The sequence below is a fragment of the Rhodofomes roseus genome, assembly GCF_022264815.1.
Source record: "Rhodofomes roseus strain CIRM-BRFM 1785 chromosome Unknown C8Q71scaffold_14, whole genome shotgun sequence".
Taxonomy (NCBI): Eukaryota; Fungi; Basidiomycota; class Agaricomycetes; order Polyporales; family Fomitopsidaceae; genus Rhodofomes; species Rhodofomes roseus.
Window position 1 is genome coordinate 317,345 of NW_025952970.1, and position 15,795 is coordinate 333,139.

The following is a 15,795-nucleotide window of genomic DNA, read 5'->3' on the forward strand; positions in this document are numbered from 1 at the left end:
CGGCTCTGATGGCCTTATAGGTGGTACAACATGCTGATAGCTTCCGATGTTGCGACGATTTTGCTTTATATTTTTGCAGCTTGTTAGTCATTCAATGATATCTCGTTGACGTGCTTCATTGCTGACTCGCCCTAGGCTTCTGGAGCCTTCGCGTCTACGCTATCACCCATCGTGATTGCCTGATCGCGCTGTTGACGTTCAGTTTGGGTTTAGTGCCAGTCGCAACGAATGTTGTACGTTCCGTCGATGCACTGTCGCCTCATTTACCTTCATTGATGACTCCCAGTACAACTACACGACGTCTAAATTGTTTGAGGCCGCACCTCCTGCGAACTGTCGGTTCATCAATACTCTCCCTTCGAATGTTCAGGAAAGGTGGGCATATCAGTGCTGTGTTGCTGTGTCTAGCATACTAACTTCTTCGACGACTTTGTACAGATGTAGGTGGTTCGCGTTCAAGCTCAATCCTCGCTAATTTCTGTTGACCGCATAGTCGTCATCGCTACCCGTTTATCTGCCATCGCCGCAGACGTCGTGGTGCTCGTTGCAACGGGGATGGCGACGTTCACGGCAAAGAGACTTGCCGATAGAGCCCATCTCGGGGTGTCCCTGAGCTCACTGTTGTTGCGAGATGGTAAATCACACTACACGCTTCATGATTCTGCTGAACCGTTAACTCCCCGCAATTCAGGATCGACCTATTTCATGTACGCACGCCATCGAAATGGTCACAGCTACTGTGCATCTGCTCATGTCACCGATTTGCTCATAGGACGTCGTTCGTACTCCACGTCTTGCAGACTGTTCTGTGGGCTACCGGGGTAAGCAATCAATCTTCGTTGATGGCACACCGCTCACAGCAGCCACTCAGACGTTCCTCTGGATGACGAGCCTCATTGAGGTGTAAGCATACAATTCTGATGCGACCAATTTTCTCCAGGTTGGCTAACCAGTATGCTCAGCACGACCACTATCCTCATCTCCCGCTTCTTCCTGAACCTCCGACACGCCCACCATCAGTCGCTAGGCGAGCCAGACTCGCAAGCTACCACAGTGAGCGGCACTGTGCGCTTCACCAACATGGACTTAGTGGGGGACATGGGAGCGCCGCTGAAGCATGGTGGGACCGAGAGCGATATCTCCTTTGGTATGCAGCTGCTCCCTTTGGACTCAGACAGCGGGCGACATGATGCTAGTGTCGCAGGAGCGTCGGAGATGGATCCAGAATAGAGTTCCATAAACGCTTTCGAACCTCAACACGTCCGCGAGAGGTCTGGTATTGTGAGCTCAGGGCCTGACGATGTTGAGCATATATCGATGGTCAGTAACAAGGCTGAGGCTTAGCTGTCGGCCACGCTCACACCGGGCATTTGCAGGACCAAACCCACTCCTCCGAGTCCCTCCGGTATCATAGCTAGTTGAGCCTGCATATAACTGCTTATGCAATATGTACATAGCTTCGTACTTTGTAACGGCGATGGTGAGTAATCAACAGGATGCATGGCGGCGTAGCCTTACCAGAGCCTGACACTGTCCCTTGCAGATAAATTGCGTGCGATGCGCCTGCTGTTGTATCACCTTGGCGCCCCTCCTTATATACCCACTAGAGTGTACTTCTAGCTAGATGTGATTTCAGGTCGTTGTCAACATACTTATTGGCTTCGTCTGGGTCACCCGAGGACCTCTTCTCCGACAGATTCATGCGCTGGCTTCTGCACAGTATGCCCCGGAATTGAATTGTGCACGGTATGGTACATAAGTACTGTCCAGTAGCACGTTGTCCAGCAGTATTGACACAGAAATATTGACCCAAGATTGATACTGAAGCTTGAAGCCTAGGACGGGCTCGCCGATATATACCGGGGGGGCGGGTCTGCAGACATCCGAAATAGGCAACTAGTCTCGTGAGCCCCTTCACTTCATAGCTGAGCGCCGAGGCTTTCTGAAATCCTACAGCCATCCCCCGTTTCGCCCCTCTGCATACTCTTTCATGTCACAGCTAGCCACTCAATGGAAGAAAAACGCGCCAAAACGTACGCTAGTATCAAAAAAGTCATATTCCTATCGAATTAACTGTGATCTAGCTTGGAGGCGCTGTCCGAATTTATACAGTCGCAAAAGACCCTGCTAGAGCAAACACAGAGGGACATTGCTAGACTACGAGAACTCAGGGGAAATGTGGCGGGTCATCCAGACGATGCTCTGAGTATCTTTACGGAACAGGTGAGTGACCTAGGATATCACACAAGTTCTGAACTCAAGACAGACAGGTGAACACGATCGCCGTCCCGCTCACTGCACAACCGGATGTGGTGGCGTCAGTCGCACACGAGTTAGACTGGGATGCCTTCAGAACATGCGGTACGTCAGCCCTTCTCTTCAGATATCCAACGTCTAATGTACGGCAGCAGACCCAGGGCCATTCAAGGACCTCGCATCCTCCCTGCGACGTGCCCAGGCCGAACGCGACAAACCCTCGTTGAAACAGACCTCTGCGCTGTCCGACCTCCAAAGGTTAGTGAAAGACGCCCGGATTCCAATAATCGACCCGGTCCTCGCATCCTACGCCTTCCTCAACGAGCCCGACTCTGAGCCCGACGAGCCGCCCGACCCTGAAGAGATCCGCCGTGCCCTTGAGCGAGAGAAGATCCGCGAGCTGAAACAGCGGCGCATCAGGTCTGATGCTCCTGTGCCTGTACTCGCAGGACTGCGTCGACCCACGCAGGCGTCGTACGGCGTGTTCGTTCGGCGAGATCAGGAGGACGAGAGTGCGGAGGTGGATATATCCTTGGACGCGGATGGCGAGGCTGGCGAGCGCATCCCGTCTGTATTCGATGGACTGGATACGGGGCCTAAGGAGGTGGACACGCCGCCGACGTCGGTTGCATCCCCGGTTTCGGCCAAGGCAGCCCTCCCGCCATTGGTGGACAAGACCTCCCGTGATCGTCGACTACCCAAGAATACTCAGCGCTCCGCTACTTCAGCCTCATCGTCCCGCAATATTCACAAGAGAGAGAAGGATACGAAGGGACAGGACAAATCCGAGGCTGACCCGGACGGATCAACACTTGGTCCGGGCGAAGTCGACGAGGCACCTGAAGCTGGGAAGGGCTCGAAGAAAGGAAAACAAAAGTCCGAGACATACAAACAGGCTTGGTCCGTGTCCGAGCAGCACCTGCTCGAACGACTGCTTGAGGAAATCCCCGACGGAACGAAGAACAGGTGAGTTGGTCAGCATGCTGCTATTCATGCAGCACGGCTCACATCGCTCCTGACAGATGGGCGAAGATCTCACAAGCCATGGGCGGCCGGCGCACTGCGAGGCAGGTCGCGAGCCGAGTGCAAAAGTACTTCGAGAAACTCAAGCGGTTTGGTGTCGAGGTCAGCGGCACTGCGAAAAGTACTGCATGATCGTACACGGTTCAATTTGTAACATCCTTTTTCGGACGATGGCATTCATGTGGATCACAGTCCTTGTACAGCAACCTGTAGCCTTATCTTCGTACTATCCTCGAATGTCATATAAAATTCTGTGCAAATGGTGTGTTGCAGGTTCGCATACGTCTGACAGGCATGTCAAACGCGGGTTGCGGGCATCGCTCATATGATCGCCCTCACCATCATGTCAAGGCTGTCCAGCGTTCCGACATCGCGATTCGCCTTTGCATACATATGGGATCGACCGAGTCGGAATAAGTCGTCGATCCTGGGCTCTTCTGCGTCCCTCATTTGACTCTGCGAGCTCGCAGCCTTCGCGTTTGACGTGCCTTGTACTCTGACTCTCACCGTGTCACGATGGCTGCCCCCGGGAAATTCGACCCAAACAACGCACAGAACCTCGTTGAGGTCTGTACTTGTCCTTCTAAGACAGGGGACTGGAGAGACTCATAATGACGGTGTAAAACAGATCGAGAAACAGTATGTTACAGGAGGTTAAAGTGCAGGCTTTTGGCGATTTATGGCACTGGACAGGTTCGCAGTGAAGGCGGTCGAGCATGCTCAGGTACCTCTCATGGCCCTACCAACCTCTCACTCACTCATGAGTACCTCTAGACCTACTGGAATATTCTTGAGAAGGTCTCGCCCCGCGAGCTCAAGCTCACCAAGTGAGTCTCATCGCCAACTGCAGACTTCATAGAGACGAATCAAATTTGGGTAGGATCGACGACGAGATCTTCGAGCACACCATAACGGACTTCCCAGAGCTGAAGGAGGACAACTACGCGAAGCTCACTGTCTTGGACGAGGAGTGGATGAAGAGCAAGGATGGGAAGGAGCGGTGGCGGAAGTTCATCGAGACGTGAGTTCTTCTTGCCGACGCGTGGTTCTCCGGTCAACTCATGAGTGCCTGGGTGCCCGTCTCATTGGCGGTCGATTGCTGGGGATGATGCACCAGGTATGAGAAGAAGGTGAAGGACTACAACTTCGGCTCGCTCATACGGACGGACGCGCGGGAGGAGTATGGGGAAAGGAACACGATCTTCGGTGCGTCTTTGCCTCGTCAGGTGCTGCAAGAGCATATACCTGATCTGTTCGTTGCTCAGTGACACGGATACAGTTCTACGCATTCGAGGTGGGACGTTCATGCCCCTTGTTCCGCAACATTGCTCACGAAGGTTCAGATCGCACGCAACAGGCTCGGCCTGAACGACGCCGCACACGAGATCGCGAAGAAGGAAGCCGAGAAGGAACGCCAGAAGGCCGAAAGGGAGAAGGCGAAGAAATCCTCGTGAGGAGAATGAGCTGTGAGTGGTCTAAGGGAACATTTTGCGAAGCGCAGTACGACTCTGGCCTTGTGAACCCACGTAGACGGATTTCTGGTAAGGCAGTGATCCGCAAGCACAATTATCACGTCCTTCCCGTTGTGTACCGCGGCCACTTCTGCCAGTAGCAAAACGCAGTTGCATATTGAAGAAGAGAAAACACCTGCTACGCATGGGAATAATACGCCGACATCACAGCTTCGCCTTCGCCTTCGTAGAGATTACGTCACCTCCGTCCACTACGATGTGCGTGCCGGTCACGTATGCAGCCGCCGGGCTTGCAAGAAAGAGGGCTGCACAAATATTATGAGCAAATGAACTGACATTCCCCGGTGAGACGCAGACTCACCGACGCCGGCCATGTCGCGCGGGTCACCGAGACGACCTATGCACGAGGTAGAAACGTCAGTGACGCAGTGAATGATGCATAAGAACGCACCGGAGGGATTCTCTTTGCTCATCTTGTCCTCACCGCTCCGGTTGAAGCCAAAGGCGGTCATCTTCGAGGGGAAGATCCTATGATATAGCTTGAGCATCGATAGCCACTTCGACAGTCTGAAACGTCAGGCTCACCCAGGGAGAATTGCGTTCACACTGGGTTGATGCATCAGTAGGCCCCCCGGGAAATCAACAAGAGGAGTACATACGTGATGTGTTTCGACGTGAGAGTCGAGGCGAGCTGAGTCGTAAGGTGGTTGACCGCGGCCTTGCTCGTGTTGTCTATCATAGGCAGTTACTTTCCAGACCAACAACAGTCACGCTGCACGGGTGAATCCTCACAGCTCCATAAGCCGGCACCGTTCCCGCCTGTGAGTCGGTCGTCATAGGGGATGGGTGTGAGGCCTGCAATGGACGAGATGTTGATGACCCTTGCGGGTTCGTGCGAGGTCGCGTCTTTCGCAAGGACATCCGTCAGGCTACAACACAGGCTGAATCATCCCGCCTGAAGTCAAAATCTGAGAGTACATACGCGACAGTCACTGCCGTACGGCAGATAGTGAGCTAGGAATATTCGTCTGCAGTACAGGTCACTCACGATAAAAGATACTCTTCACATTGAGAGCAAGGACGCGGTCCCAGCCGACCTCTGCGAAGCTGTCGGTAGAACAGGCGGCATGGTCAGTTTCTGAGCAATGCTGGAAACAGTTGAAACGCGTCACACACGTACTCTTCGTATCGAGCACCCCAGCTAATGCCAGAGTTGTTCACCAAAATGTCGACCTTACTCTCTCGCTCCTTGATGGATGCCGCTAGCTTGTCGCATCCAGCCTTTGTCTGCAGCACATGATTCGCCCATGAGCACACCGAACGAGCCTGTCAAGCCCAATGGGCACGCACCGAGAGGTCGGCAATGAAGTAATGGCAGCTCCCGGGACCTTTTGCGTTGAGCGTGTCGCAGACCTATAGCGCATCGTGTCCTTGTTCAGTATTATGCTCGAGCGACCCAAGAGACACGCACGTCCTTGAGCTGCTTCTCCTTCCTCGCGGCGATGTACACCTTCGCCCCGTTCTGCACGTACGCCGCCGCGATCATCGTACCGATGCCGGACCCCCCGCCCGTCACCACCGCTGTGTGCGTGGTCAGACATGCCACGTACGAGTGTATGTGAGACGCACCAACTTTGCCCTTCACATCGAAGAGCGAGGGGATGTTCAGGTCTGCCACCGACGAGCTCAGCTTCCCGCACACTGGCACGCAGCGCGGTTGCCCACGTACCGTTTGACATAATCCTGGGTTTGTCGCTGTACGCCGCTGGAAGACTCGACAGAATGGAGGGTCGAGGTGACAGAGTCGAGGAATGTACACCAGATGTACACACATATTTCTCAGACACATGCGCCGGCCGGGTACCGCTCGACTGACGGTGCGGGGAAAGTATCACAAGGTCGACGTCGACTCGTGAGCGGCGTGCCCCGCTGATTCCGACCTTTTCGGGTTCGCAACAAGTTCGCAATCACAGAGGTTCGACAACAACGCCGGCTCACTTGTGCATGTGAGGCCTTGAGCTTGAGGCCTCGGGGCTTGAGACCGTGTAGAGGGTCTTGGTATGAGATCAAGTGGCAAACCAAGCAAATACCAAGGGGGACAACGCAAATACACACTGATGTATCCGTTCGTAGATTATGTACTAGCTATACAATACCATATATACCCAGCACCATATTGTAGCACCATAGACAGCACGATCCAGTACCATTTCAGCAGCCGCCTCGCAGCCGCCGTCTGTTACAGCCCCTCACACAATGTCCTCCCCCTCCCGACCTGCGTACGACACAACTTCATCTCCGTCGGGACCGACACAATGCTGGCGAGCAGGATCCCCGCGCCGTCTGCGATCCCAATGGAACCGATCTTGAACTCGCGCTCCTGCCGCGCCCGCTCCCTGCTCTCCTCGGTGTCGAGCGCGACCCCCTGCGCGTCGGCTTCTTGGTTGACGCGATGATACACATTCACGCTGTAGTGTGCATTTGCGACGGTTAGTGAAGGGGATTGAGGGAATACGGGCAGACGCACTACGCTAGCCCGCCGCAGATCCCTTCTATGCTGATGAGCCCGAAGACGAGTCCGAACGCGAGCGCGCCCCCGTCACGACCTCCGTCAAACAGGCCTACAGCAGATTCGAGTGCAAGTATGAGGAGCACGAAGGCCTGGACGATGGCTGGTACGGAGAGCAGCGCAGCGGGGAGTGGGGGGAGACCGAGCGAGAGCGTCGAGCGAGACAGGAAAACGGAGGCTTGGTAGACGAGCTGCGTAAATCGAGGGCAAGCTAAGCCAGGCTGCACGATAGGTGAGGAAGTACAGACGGACCTGCCAGAGGGGATAATAGTCCCGGATAGAGTGTATGATCTTGCTCATCAGCGGGTATTCTGCTGGTGTCGGGACAGGATAGATGAGCGTCGGCGCGATGCCCTGGTTGATCGTGTACTCGAACTGCACGTCATCAGCCTCAGAAAGGCATCACACACATGACCGTGCTCACAAGGTACACGCAGACTACCTCATCGTCAATACAGAATGTCCATGCACTCTACCACGCAGGGTTGACACTCACATAGTGGCATCATGTACCTTCCTACCAGTGGCTTCACAAGCCTCCATTTATCCTCCATGCTCAGCGCCACGCCAACTCCGGTCTTTGCGCCTATCGCTGCCGTGTCCTGCACCGGAACCTGCCCCAACGCATCTTCTTCGCTGGAGGATAGTGCAGTGTATTCAGCCGCGACGACCGAGTCCGGGAGAGTAGTCGATGGTAGATCGACACTCGAAACCGCAGACGGCTTGGGCAGGAGTAGGAAGTATGTTAGGGGGATGACGAGGGGTAGGACCTGCAACCCGATCAATGTCAGCGAGTGGAGGAGGAAGGCGAGGAGCATGCTCACCGAGCTAAGCCCAACGCCTGTGCGAACACCTAGCCCGCGGAGCTCCCACCACAGGAACGCGCCGACGAGGCCAGCTGCGCCTGTGCCAGAGGCGAAGTACCTTGGTAGGTATCACGATAAATTTTTCTTCAGAACTGAAACAATGAAGGGATGCGTACCCTACACTGTGTCCTGCTACAGACGGTGGATGGTAGCGTGTCGAGAGCTGTAGGAATGTGAGCTCGCCCAGCCCTACGGCGCCGTCAGCTTTGGTGAAGAACCCGTGGTAGTCACAGCTGTTTCCCGGTCCGTAATGATAGGCCCCCACATTCACAAGCGCACAGAGGCGAAATGTGTCTGTCTTGTAGTTCCCATCATGACCATGCCAAGACTGAGCTGGCAGCATCGGGGGCAAGCCAGGAGCAACGATTGATACGACAGAGGGCACGGGCCTTCGCTTGACCTCGTTTACAGGTAATCTGCACGCTTCGTTCGCGGACGTGGATCATGAGCCTCGGTCTGGCTGGCCCTCGGTGCTGCCTACTGCGAAGAAATACTGAAGGAGATACACAAGGGATACCGAGGACGACACATTCTGCCTCTTCACACCCTTCGGATCGAGTAGTATGGATTCAACTGGCTCGGAACACGTACCTGATGAGAACGACGCGCAGCATATGCCCAGCAGCCGCATGAATAGGCTATCAAACGCGGCAATGATCTACGTGGCTCCCATTCCTCCGTCAGTCAAGCTGTGATGCCCACCATCGAGCGCCTCGCACTCACCCACATACCCAAGACACTGACAGCTGCACAGCCCACGAGGCGCATGGCGTACCGCACGCGGCCGCGGAGGAGGTACGGCCAGCCGAGCTTCACGAGGAGGGAGGGGAAGATATTGCAGAAGGCGATGATGCCCTTCGGCGTGGACGGAGGGACGAGGTCAAGTGCGGCGGATAGGATGATCACATAGAGTACTGTGCTTCGTCAGACAAAGGATTGGGAGGTGTCATGGATGGTGAGTACCGTTGTTTATGAGTCCGAAAAGGAAGAACGAGAGCCCTAGTTTGCGAAGCAGGCTGCGAGGTGCTTGGGAGAATCGACTTAGCTTCCTGATTTCGAAAGCGGAAACCGGTCAATCCATACGTACCTTCCTTCTGTCCGGCAGTGTCAAGCAACGTCTCATCATGCCCAGAAGGAAGTAAGCCGTCGCTTTCAGCTTCCGCGGTATCCTCTGAGCGACCAGCTCGCATTGCGTCTTGATCCAAAGTCTCGAGTTGCTGTGTGTCGCAGGTCGTGTATGCATTCACTGCATGTCGGGAAAGCTGTCGTCTGTGGAGAGAGTCAGAGACTCTGCTGTATTTGTGTGACTAGATTGGTTGAACAGTCGAAGGCGTGTACGGTTTGTGTACGGTGTACTAGCTTTGGCGCCCACACTCGAGGAGCGCGTGGCGACCGGATCGGGAGCTGGATCTGATTCGGGACTTGGATCTAGATCGGGGATGCAGCCGCGTGATTTCGCGGGGTAATGCTGCTTGTCATTGCCCGAGGCGTCGCCGAGCATGATTTCCCCGCGCTGGTCGCACCGTGACCGTAGCGGAACCATACTTATGCGTCGGACAACCTGAAGCTCGCACTAGCGTCCACCCCCGTAGGCGAGGAATCCACTGCGTCTCAGTTGTTGACGACGGTCTCATTGACAAGGAAGCCTTCCGGCGAGTCGGCTCGCGACCGTGACTGACGCGGAAGTCATCTGGCGCAGGAGACTAGGAGTGTATGCGGTGAGCTCTCTTGTGCGTCAGGACGCGTCGTGAACGCTCTACTCATACGATTATTCGTGATGAAATGCAGGCCAGGCATACTCCGCTCTATTTGCAGAAATCCATTTCCTATCTTACGTTCTTCGAGAGCTATGGCCTCCCGTCGTCTTCAGCACGTCCTATCGTCCCTCACTCCGGCTGTGGAACCCATAGGCACTCTCACCGTAGGAGATATCTCTTATGATGTGCCCCCGACGTCTGATCCTGCTCGACTGCCGCATTCCGAGGATGCTATACTCGACCTGAACGACCCTGTCAACTTGGAGAACGTTCAGTTCCTCCTGCAGAAATATCTGCTCGGACAGGACGTGTTCCTCGTCGGACAGCCGGGCCCCTACGCGCGGAGACTGATTATGACCTTCTGCCGGTAAGTCGCGAATGGTTTGCTGTTTGAATCGGGGCCTTGCATAGTCATGAGCTAGCGAGCACTTATGGTGCGTTGGGCAGCATATGCTCTGTACAATGCCTGTGCATATGCGCATATACGGACGAAGAGTTTCTTATTGCCACAATCTATATTTGATATATTGTCGGGTTACATGTCTCAATGATATGCATGTCATTGTCTGCGAACTCTGCGAACTCACATTGCATCGTAGACTTATCAACTCTGAATACGAACACATCGCTCTTCACCGAGACGTGGGCGAAACCGAGCTGAAGCAAGGACGCGAGATTCGTGCAGGAGGAAACCTTGTCTATGTGGACAGCGCCGCAGTCCGTGCCGTGAAGCACGGACGAGTGCTGGTCATCGAAGGAGTAGAGAAAGCAGAGCGCGGTATTATGCCTGTGAGGATTTTCCAACTGCTGCCGATCTGGCCGCGCTGACCGTTGCTTTGTCGTCACGCAGCTGCTGAACAACTTGCTAGAAAATCGTGAGATGTACGCATCTCTTTCTCTCTTGCTCGTCCTCTCTTCATTTTGCCACATTACCTCAGGAATCTAGACGATGGCACGCACATCATTCACCCGCATCGCTACGCCCTCCTCGAATCCCCTTCCTCCTCGAAGGCAGCAATATCTCCCACAATCAAGTCAGAAGTGCAGCTTGTCCCCGCCCATACCCGCTTCCGCGTCATCGCCCTGGGCGCACCCGTCCCGCCCTACCCAGGTTACCCGCTCGACCCGCCCTTCCGTTCTCGCTTTCAAGCACGCTTCATCGACCCAGTTGGCGCGATGATGGCGCTCGCTGCACCCCGCCCCACCAGTCTCGACATCCCTATTAGCGCCTCAGAGCCTTTTGCCCCGGCACGCATCGCCAATCCTGCGCTGTCAGTCGGCGAGGACGGCCTATACGAGAAATTGAGGCAAGTGATCGTCGCAACACAGTACGCAAGCGAGGCAAGGACGTCGCTCGACAGCAGCGCGCGTTCGACCCTCCCCGCGTTCCCGCAGACAGCCCTCGCGAAGCTGCGGACGCTGTTGGCAACCTTCCCTGTACGCGATGCCGCTGTGCTGTCACCTGTCCTCCTAGCACGTTTGGTGCTCACAATACACCCCGCACTGACGCATGCGCCATTCGTTGCATGGGCACTGCTCTCACGGCAGCTTGAGGAGGCGGGGGTGGGCGCCCTGGGCAGCCCGGCGGAGAGTCAAGACGAAGAGGGCACCGGTCTACTCGGCTACACCCTGCTCAAGATCGAGCGGGCTGGCGAGCGCATTGCCCGTCTCACCTTCACCGACCCTTCAGGAACGCATGTCGCCGTCTCAGTCCCTGCAGGCCCGCGTCCGCTCATTCCGTACCCCCTCACCGACAAGCTCGGATTCCTCCCCACCCCGCGCTTCGTCGGCCTCCTCACGAGCATGCTACAGGCACATGCGCTCGGGTACGACATGTCGCTCGTCCCGCCTGCGCTGTCCGGCGCGAGCTGCAGCACGAGCACGCTCGTGCGCACGTTTGCGCGGGTGCTCGGGTACGAGAGCGAGGAGTGGGGAATGTACAAGGAGCTGGGCGGGCGGGAGCTCGTTATGAGGAGGGTCGTAGAGGAGGGCGGGGCGACGCGATGGGAGCCGAGGTGAGTGCTCTGTGCGCGGTGGCGGTTGGAATGCAAGTGTGCTGACGAGGTCGGTGAAGCATGCTCGTAGATGCTGCGTGGGCGGGGAAGATGGTTCGGCTGGACGGACTGGACACGCTGGGTAGTACGGCGGGCTCGCTCGCGCGGCTCACGCAGGACAGGGAGTGCGAGTTGTGGGAGGGCCGAAGGATCGTGCGGTCTGCGTCGGAAGATGAGGTACGTACCCATCCATCGGGGCTCTATCATTGATTTCCAGGAAGACTCACTACTCGCGCATTGCTCGTGCGCCCAGGTGAGGAATGATGGTCTAAGCACCGCTCATCCTTCTTTCCGGATAATCGCCACCGCCTCCAAGTCCCAGCCTCTGAATGACTGGCTCAACGCCGAGCACGCCAATATGTTCTTTACCCTGCCTCTCCTACCTATGGCCCGCAAAGAAGAGTCCACCGTCCTCTCGCAGACCGGGTGTGCGCCCTCGACAATTGACAGGCTACTCGGCTTTGCCGACCGATACCGCGCTCGCTTCACGGGTGCTGAGTCAGGCTCAAGTTCCGCAATGCACACCCAGAAGAACCGCAAGCTGGGCACACGCGCATTGGTCAGGATATGCAAGAGGATGGCGCGAGCGCGAAACGGAGAAGAAGACGATCTGAGAGCGCTTTTGGCACGTGCGGTTTTGAAGGAGTTTCTACCCCGGACAGAGGCTATGAGCCTCGATGAGTTGCTCGAGGAGTGTGACATCCCGCGCAGGAGCCCACCTGTATGTAGCGCGACTCTTCGAACAGAATATCGTTCGCTGACTATTTTCCACGGTGATAGTTTAATCCTCCACCCGTCGTCTCAGGAGACGGCATTACTTTCCCGGTCCCGACACACTCAAGCTCTGGTAGCGAATCCTTGCCGGACAGCCAGAGGGCGACGTTCATACCCGCTTTCGACTCGAAGCGGGATCCTGAGGGTGTGCAGACGCACGTTCCACACATGGATCACTTCTACGACAACAGCCTGCAGACCGGCTTGATGCGAGATGTGGCCGTTGATCTAGAGATGGGAGAACATCTAGTGCTCCTGGGCAACCAAGTGAGTCGCGAGACTTTCAACTGCATCGGTCCTGAGACTGAGCGATCCTGTAGGGTGTTGGCAAGAACAAGATTATTGACCGGTGAGTGTCACATTGGTTGCAGATACTACACTTCCCTGACGATGGTTATCCCAGGTTATGTCAGGTATGGCGATTATACTCATAGTGACTTTAATCTTCGAGTTATGCTGACCACGCTCAGTTACTCCGACGGCCCCGCGAATACATTCAACTTCATCGTGATACGACCGTCAATCAACTCATGTTCACCACTGTACTGTCCCGAGGTACCATTGAGTACAGCGATTCGCCCCTTTTGCGCGCTATCACACATGGACGAGTCATGGTCGTTGACGAAGCTGACAAGGCCGCGGAACATGTTGTCGCAATCTTCCGCGGGCTCGCGGGGCACGGCCAGCTGACCCTCGCAGACGGACGTAGGGTACGTGCGGAGAAGGAGCGCGAAGGTGATTTAGTCGTGCATCCGGACTTCAGACTTATTCTCCTTGCGAATCGACCTGGCTACCGTAAGTGCACGTCGTCTCCGAACTGTGCGGTGCATCTCATGCAGAATCACTAGCCTTCTTGGGCAACCACTTCCTTCAGGTGCTCGGCGACAACTTCAGCTGTCATGCAGTGACGAATCCTGACCTCGAGAGCGAGAGGAAGCTGCTCTCCCAGCTTGCGCCTGATCTGAAGGAAGACATGATCATCCGACTGGTCGGCGCGTTCCAAGACTTGCGCAAGGCGTACGAGGCCGGAACCTTGACTTACCCCTACTCGCTGAGAGGTACGACCTCGTCTACACCGAGTGGGATGTATGTGGCTGACGGACTTGTAGAGCTCATAAACATCGTTCGGCATATGCAAACGTACCCAAACGACCCGCTTGAGACCACACTGCGTAATGTCTTTGACTTCGATGTCTACAAACCGGAGACAATCACGAGATTGGGCGAGATCCTCGATCATCACGGGTATACTTCATGCGTTCATTCGGGAGGTTTAGTACTCACTCATCTGAAGGTTGGTGGTCAAACGTCTTGGGTTGGACGCAGCCCGCGATACGGCACAGAAGAAAGTACTGGACGTGAAGTTCGAGCCGAAGGGAAGCACAGAACTTTCAAGTCCAAAGTTTGGTAAGGAGGACCCGCAGAATAAGCCTCATACAGGAGGCAACACGTGGGCGGGAGGAGTGAGAGACTTAAACCAGAGCTTGGACGGTAACGGACGCTAACCATAGCACAGACTGGCGGACGAGACACCGCAGGTATGGGTGGTCGCGGCGGCTACATGCGTCTATTCAAGGGGCACGATATCAACCAGGTATGATGCAAATCCCAGGATTGTAACTCTACTGAACTCTTTCCGAAGGTCTCTGATGCTCTCAAGAAGGACGTACCTGACCATATCAAGGAAAAGGCGCGCGAGATGGCCCGGCAGGAGTTGGCACGCAGGCTCGAGGAACTGGACATGAAGGTCAGCGAAGCCAAAGGCTACGGGGCGCTGTTGACCGCTGTGGAATCGCACATTGCAACCTTACATGACCTGCTTGAGAGTAGGTCGAGTTGGTCTTCATACTGCCTGACGATGTTCAGACCAATCATCGTAGACTTGGCCGCGAGAGAAGAAGAGCGTGTTTGGGTCAAACGACAGACTGATGGGGAGCTGGATGACAGTCGTTTGACTGAAGGTTTAACTGGCGAAGCGACTGTGTACAAGCGCAGGGGAATGGCAAAGCCCGAGCTAGGTCGACCGCAAATCAAGTGAGCTGTGCCGCATCTCACTGTTTTGCATTGGGTTGATAACACCTGCGTAGACCGAAGCGGATCCGGTTTGTCTTCGACATCAGTGCTTCGATGTATCGCTTCCAGTACGACGGGCGGTTGCAGAGAAGCATGGAGACCGGTAAGTGATTTCCTATGGTTTCCACTCAATTCATTAGGAACGTTGCTAAGCGTTCCCTAGCTGTCATGCTGATGGAAACATTCAGCCGGCTAACTCGAAAGGACAAATATGTTTGGGATGTGAGTGTATCATGCTTCATACAGTTGTGCCTAAATGGCTGACTATGTTGACCAGATGTACGGACATGTCAGTTGATTCTTTTCGCAGCAAGTCTATCCTCTTACGGTTTACTAGTCTGGAGACTCGCCGGTGATTCCTCTGGTCGAAACAGACAACCTACCTACCGAGATCAGGGATAGATGGAAAGTCGTCGAGAAGATGGAGCTGGTTACCCAGTACGCTTTTGCGGGCGATTATACAGGTGCGGCGCGTCCTGCCTTGCAATGGTTCTGCCTGACACAGATAACCGCGCCGACAGTGGAGGCCATTGACCAGGCAGTGAACGACGTAGCGAAGTTCGATGCTGGTGAGTGCTGCCTCTGTATTCGCGCGTCTGGTTATATCGCTACTCACGTTGAACCTCCAGATGACTGGTTTGTGATCACAATTACGGATGCCAATTTTGCACGCTATGGCATCAGCGAGGAAGATCTACAGCGGGTTATGACCCGCCAGCCGAAGGTGCACACTGCTCTGATTTGCATTGGAGAAGGCGCCGAGGCTCTGTGGTAAGAAAGCAAATTCCACTGTCAATGCGATTGATCTTTACCCGTTGCAATCTCGTGCAGGATCCCCAAGAAACTACAGGGTAGGGGTTTCCGCGTTACGAACACAGCAGATATCCCGGTAGTGCTCAGAAGTATCTTGTCCACTATGATGGATCGATAGATCTGCGAATCTAATGCTAA

At 55.2% G+C, this 15,795-nt stretch overlaps 6 protein-coding genes across 6 annotated transcripts; 4 read left to right on the forward strand and 2 right to left on the reverse strand.

Annotated features, from left to right (window-relative positions):
- The first annotated feature begins 233 nt into the window (after positions 1-233).
- Positions 234-1,565, forward strand: C8Q71DRAFT_766600 (uncharacterized protein). The gene is made up of 8 exons (XM_047924203.1): positions 234-383; positions 494-634; positions 692-707; positions 773-821; positions 872-903; positions 963-1,147; positions 1,205-1,320; positions 1,377-1,565. The coding sequence occupies exons 2-7, from the start codon at positions 556-558 to the stop codon at positions 1,228-1,230; spliced, it is 387 nt and encodes a 128-aa protein (XP_047777321.1). The 5' UTR covers positions 234-383; positions 494-555; the 3' UTR covers positions 1,231-1,320; positions 1,377-1,565.
- A 388-nt stretch (positions 1,566-1,953) lies between these two features.
- On the forward strand, positions 1,954-3,539 carry C8Q71DRAFT_766613 (uncharacterized protein). The gene is made up of 5 exons (XM_047924204.1): positions 1,954-2,033; positions 2,085-2,223; positions 2,271-2,361; positions 2,412-3,222; positions 3,279-3,539. Exons 1-5 carry the CDS (start codon positions 2,011-2,013, stop codon positions 3,409-3,411), a joined length of 1,197 nt encoding a protein of 398 aa, XP_047777322.1. The 5' UTR covers positions 1,954-2,010; the 3' UTR covers positions 3,412-3,539.
- Positions 3,540-3,541: 2 nt separating this feature from the next.
- C8Q71DRAFT_837616 (DUF757-domain-containing protein) lies at positions 3,542-4,733 on the forward strand (the record flags this gene model as incomplete). Its single annotated transcript, XM_047926470.1, has 8 exons — positions 3,542-3,846; positions 3,908-3,918; positions 3,973-4,003; positions 4,054-4,106; positions 4,160-4,300; positions 4,397-4,485; positions 4,545-4,573; positions 4,623-4,733. Exons 1-8 carry the CDS (start codon positions 3,796-3,798, stop codon positions 4,731-4,733), a joined length of 516 nt encoding a protein of 171 aa, XP_047777323.1. The 5' UTR covers positions 3,542-3,795.
- Positions 4,734-4,770: 37 nt separating this feature from the next.
- C8Q71DRAFT_126868 (rhamnolipids biosynthesis 3-oxoacyl-reductase) lies at positions 4,771-6,740 on the reverse strand. The gene is made up of 13 exons (XM_047916441.1): positions 6,481-6,740; positions 6,381-6,422; positions 6,223-6,332; positions 6,102-6,164; positions 5,932-6,038; positions 5,800-5,858; positions 5,734-5,743; positions 5,544-5,680; positions 5,411-5,483; positions 5,337-5,357; positions 5,203-5,279; positions 5,113-5,148; positions 4,771-5,056 (listed from the first exon to the last, which is right to left on the reverse strand). Exons 1-13 carry the CDS (start codon positions 6,488-6,490, stop codon positions 4,956-4,958), a joined length of 846 nt encoding a protein of 281 aa, XP_047777324.1. The 5' UTR covers positions 6,491-6,740; the 3' UTR covers positions 4,771-4,955.
- C8Q71DRAFT_126931 (batten's disease protein Cln3) lies at positions 6,699-9,536 on the reverse strand. Its single transcript, XM_047916442.1, has 11 exons — positions 9,274-9,536; positions 9,150-9,212; positions 8,910-9,100; positions 8,778-8,844; positions 8,303-8,375; positions 8,145-8,244; positions 7,817-8,090; positions 7,745-7,758; positions 7,573-7,695; positions 7,279-7,511; positions 6,699-7,219 (listed from the first exon to the last, which is right to left on the reverse strand). The coding sequence occupies exons 1-11, from the start codon at positions 9,374-9,376 to the stop codon at positions 6,991-6,993; spliced, it is 1,470 nt and encodes a 489-aa protein (XP_047777325.1). The 5' UTR covers positions 9,377-9,536; the 3' UTR covers positions 6,699-6,990.
- A 499-nt stretch (positions 9,537-10,035) lies between these two features.
- Positions 10,036-15,775, forward strand: C8Q71DRAFT_710673 (AAA domain-containing protein; the record flags this gene model as incomplete). The annotated part of the gene is made up of 22 exons (XM_047920758.1): positions 10,036-10,310; positions 10,543-10,732; positions 10,794-10,825; positions 10,882-11,958; positions 12,018-12,174; positions 12,251-12,718; positions 12,778-13,038; positions 13,092-13,120; positions 13,223-13,566; positions 13,620-13,829; positions 13,881-14,016; positions 14,066-14,234; positions 14,288-14,365; positions 14,414-14,597; positions 14,652-14,805; positions 14,859-14,947; positions 15,008-15,066; positions 15,122-15,133; positions 15,182-15,308; positions 15,366-15,413; positions 15,474-15,615; positions 15,676-15,775. 22 exons carry the CDS (start codon positions 10,036-10,038, stop codon positions 15,773-15,775), a joined length of 4,341 nt encoding a protein of 1,446 aa, XP_047777326.1.
- Between the last annotated feature and the right edge of the window lie 20 nt (positions 15,776-15,795).